We start from the raw sequence: 2,698 nt of genomic DNA on the forward strand, positions 1-2,698 counted from the left end.
ATATATATATATATATATATATATATATAAAAAAGGGGGTCGGGAGTGGTGGCTTAAATGTGTAATCCCAGAACTTTGGGAGGCCTAGGTGGGTGAATCCGGGCAGATCACTTGAGCCCAAGAGTTTCAGACCAGCTGGCCAACACAGTGAAACCCCATCTCTACTAAAAATACAAAAATTGGTCAGGTGCAGTGGCTCACGTCAGTAATACCAGCACTTGCAAGGCCGAGGCAGGCGGATCATGAGGTCAGGAGTTCAAGACCAGCCTGACCAACATGGTGAAACTTTGTCTCTACTAAAAATACAAAAAACTGAACAGGCAAGGTGGCAGGTGCCTGTAATCCCAGCTACTTGGGAGGCTGAGGCAGCAGGATCACTTAAACTTGGGAGGCACACGCTTCAGTGAGCCGAGATCGAGCCACTGCATTCCAGCCTGGGCGACAGAGCGAGACTCTGTCTCAAAAAAATAAAACAAAACAAAACACAAAAATTAACCGGGCGGTGGTGTGTGACTGTAAGTACCAGCTACTCAGGAGGCTGAGGTGAAGAACTGCTTGAACCTGGGAAGTGGAGGTTGCAGTGAGCTGAGAAAGTGTCACTGCACTCCAGCCCAGGTCACAGAGCAAGACTGTCTCAAAAAAAAATTTTTTTTTTAATTTTTTTAATTGCACAGAACTAAATACACATACATAAATGTGTGGATGTTAAAGTGATGGGATCCGACAAATCTCCGTGGACAACAGCAATGTTAACATCCACCATGCCGCTGTGCTGTAGCTGGGAAAGACGTCATCACCAGGGGAAATGGGGAGGCACACAGGCCCCTCTGGATTATTTCCCACTACTGTATATAAATTCACTATTGGCTTAAGAGTTCAAAGAAGTAACGAGGCATTTGTTGTTACACTTACAGATTTTGAATAAAGAAAATCAAGCGAAGCCAAGCAATACCTTCTTCCATGGACTTAGTGAAGTTGCACAGAAGCGAGGACAACCCCTTCAGACAGCCTGCCACAACAGGTAGCTTGGGCTCTCTTACTGCTGATGTCATCTAAAAGGAAAGATTTAAGAAGTTGTCACAAGAGAAAAACACAACCACGTCAATGGAAGCAGAATATCAGAAAGTTCATCATACCTGGGTCTTAAGTTCACCCAGAAAGGCACGGAACAGGTTTTCTGCATTGTTTATCATCTCACTAGGATGAACTTCACCCAATAATCCCAAGAGCTCATATACTTTTTCTAAAACTGAAAAAAAAAATTTAGACAAGTGAAGGCCTCAAACTACATTTAAATAAGTTAAACCAAAATGTATAACCAAAATAAAATTATGTTAAGTTCAAAATAAATTTTTAGGACATATAAACACATAGCTTTTAGGATTGCATTCTTTCCTGATTAAGTTTTATGCAAATGCGCTCTGCTCCTCCTGTTTGCCAGACAGCCGCATCTACTCTCCCATCGCCAGCCACATCCCTGAGACACCATGGGGAAGGTGAAGGTCAGAGTTAACGGATTTGGTCATATTGGGCGCCTGGTCACCAGGGCTGCTTTTAACTCTGGTAAAGTCGATATTGTCGCCATCAATGATCCCTTCATTGACCTCAACTACATGGTCTACATGTTCCAGTATGATTCCACCCGTGGCAAATTCCATGGCACTGCCAAGGCTAAGAACGGGAAGTTTGTTATCAATGGAAATCCCATCACCATCTTCCAGGAGCAAGATCCCTCCAAAATCAAGTGGGGCGATGCTGGCGCTGAGTACGTGGTGGAGTCCACTGGCGTCTTCACCACCATGGAGAAGGCTGGGGCTCACGTGCAGGGGGGAGCCAAAAGGGTCTTCATATCTGCCCCTTCTGCTGATGCCCCCATGTTCGTGATGGGCGTGAACCATGAGAAGTATGACAACAGCCTCAAGATCGTCAGCAATGCCTCCTGCACCACCAACTGCTTAGCGCCCCTGGCCAAGGTCATCCATGACAACTCTGGTATCATGGAAGGACTCATGACCACTGTCCACGCCATCACTGCCACCCAGAAGACCGTGGATGGACCCTCCGGGAAACTGTGGCGTGATGGCCATGGGGCTCTCCAGAACATCATCCCTGCCTCTACTGGAGCTGCCAAGGCCGTGGGCAAGGTCATCCCTGAGCTGAACGGGAAGATCACTGGCATGGCCTTCCGTGTCCCCACTGCCAACGTGTCAGTGGTGGACCTGACCTGCCGTCTGGAAAAACCTGCCAAATATGATGACATCAAGAAGGTGGTAAAGCAGGCATTGCCCGAGGGCCCCCTCAAGGGCATCCTGGGATACACTGAGCACCAGGTGGTATCCTCTGACTTCAACAGCGACACCTATTCTTCCACCTTTGATGCTGGGGCTGGCATTGCCCTCAATGACCACTTCGTCAAGCTCATTTCCTGGTATGCCAATGAATTTGGCTACAGCAACAGGGTGGTGGACCTCAAGTCCCACATGGCCTCCAAGAAGTAAGACCCCTGGACCACCAGCCCCAGCGAGAGCACAAGAGGAAGAGAGGCCCTCACTGCTGGGGAGTCCCTGCCACAGAGTCCCCCACCACACTGAATTGCCCCTCCTCACAGTTTCCATGCAGACCCCTTGAAGAGGGAAGGGCCTAGGGAGCCCCACCTTGTCGTGTACCATCAATAAAGTCCTCTGTGCTCAGCCAAAAA

At 48.2% G+C, this 2,698-nt stretch overlaps 2 protein-coding genes across 5 annotated transcripts in view; one reads left to right on the top strand and one right to left on the bottom strand.

Moving 5' to 3' along the window:
* PRKDC (protein kinase, DNA-activated, catalytic subunit) overlaps window positions 1-2,698 on the bottom strand; it is a 186,211-nt gene that overhangs the window by 174,294 nt on the left and 9,219 nt on the right. For 2 of the 3 annotated variants that reach the window (XM_017516405.2, XM_017516404.2), the window contains exons 6-7: window positions 1,137-1,249; window positions 953-1,052 (exon numbers count right to left, since the gene is read on the bottom strand). In XM_017516405.2, the coding sequence (XP_017371894.1) occupies window positions 953-1,052; window positions 1,137-1,249 (213 nt within the window). Of the gene's footprint in view, window positions 1-952; window positions 1,053-1,136; window positions 1,250-2,698 lie in introns of those variants that run through there. The other variant, XM_037734203.1, reaches the window with a different exon arrangement.
* The window catches only part of LOC108294516 (glyceraldehyde-3-phosphate dehydrogenase-like), a 3,720-nt gene continuing 2,465 nt past the window's right edge, over window positions 1,444-2,698 (top strand). Inside the window, exon 1 of one of the 2 annotated variants that reach the window (XM_017516408.2) lies at window positions 1,444-2,428. In XM_017516408.2, coding sequence (XP_017371897.1) covers window positions 1,488-2,428 — 941 coding nt within the window. In that variant the 5' untranslated portion in view covers window positions 1,444-1,487. The other variant, XM_017516406.2, reaches the window with a different exon arrangement.

The sequence above is a fragment of the Cebus imitator genome, unplaced genomic scaffold (genome assembly GCF_001604975.1).
Source record: "Cebus imitator isolate Cc_AM_T3 unplaced genomic scaffold, Cebus_imitator-1.0 Scaffold584, whole genome shotgun sequence".
In the NCBI taxonomy this organism is placed as follows: Eukaryota; Metazoa; Chordata; class Mammalia; order Primates; family Cebidae; genus Cebus; species Cebus imitator.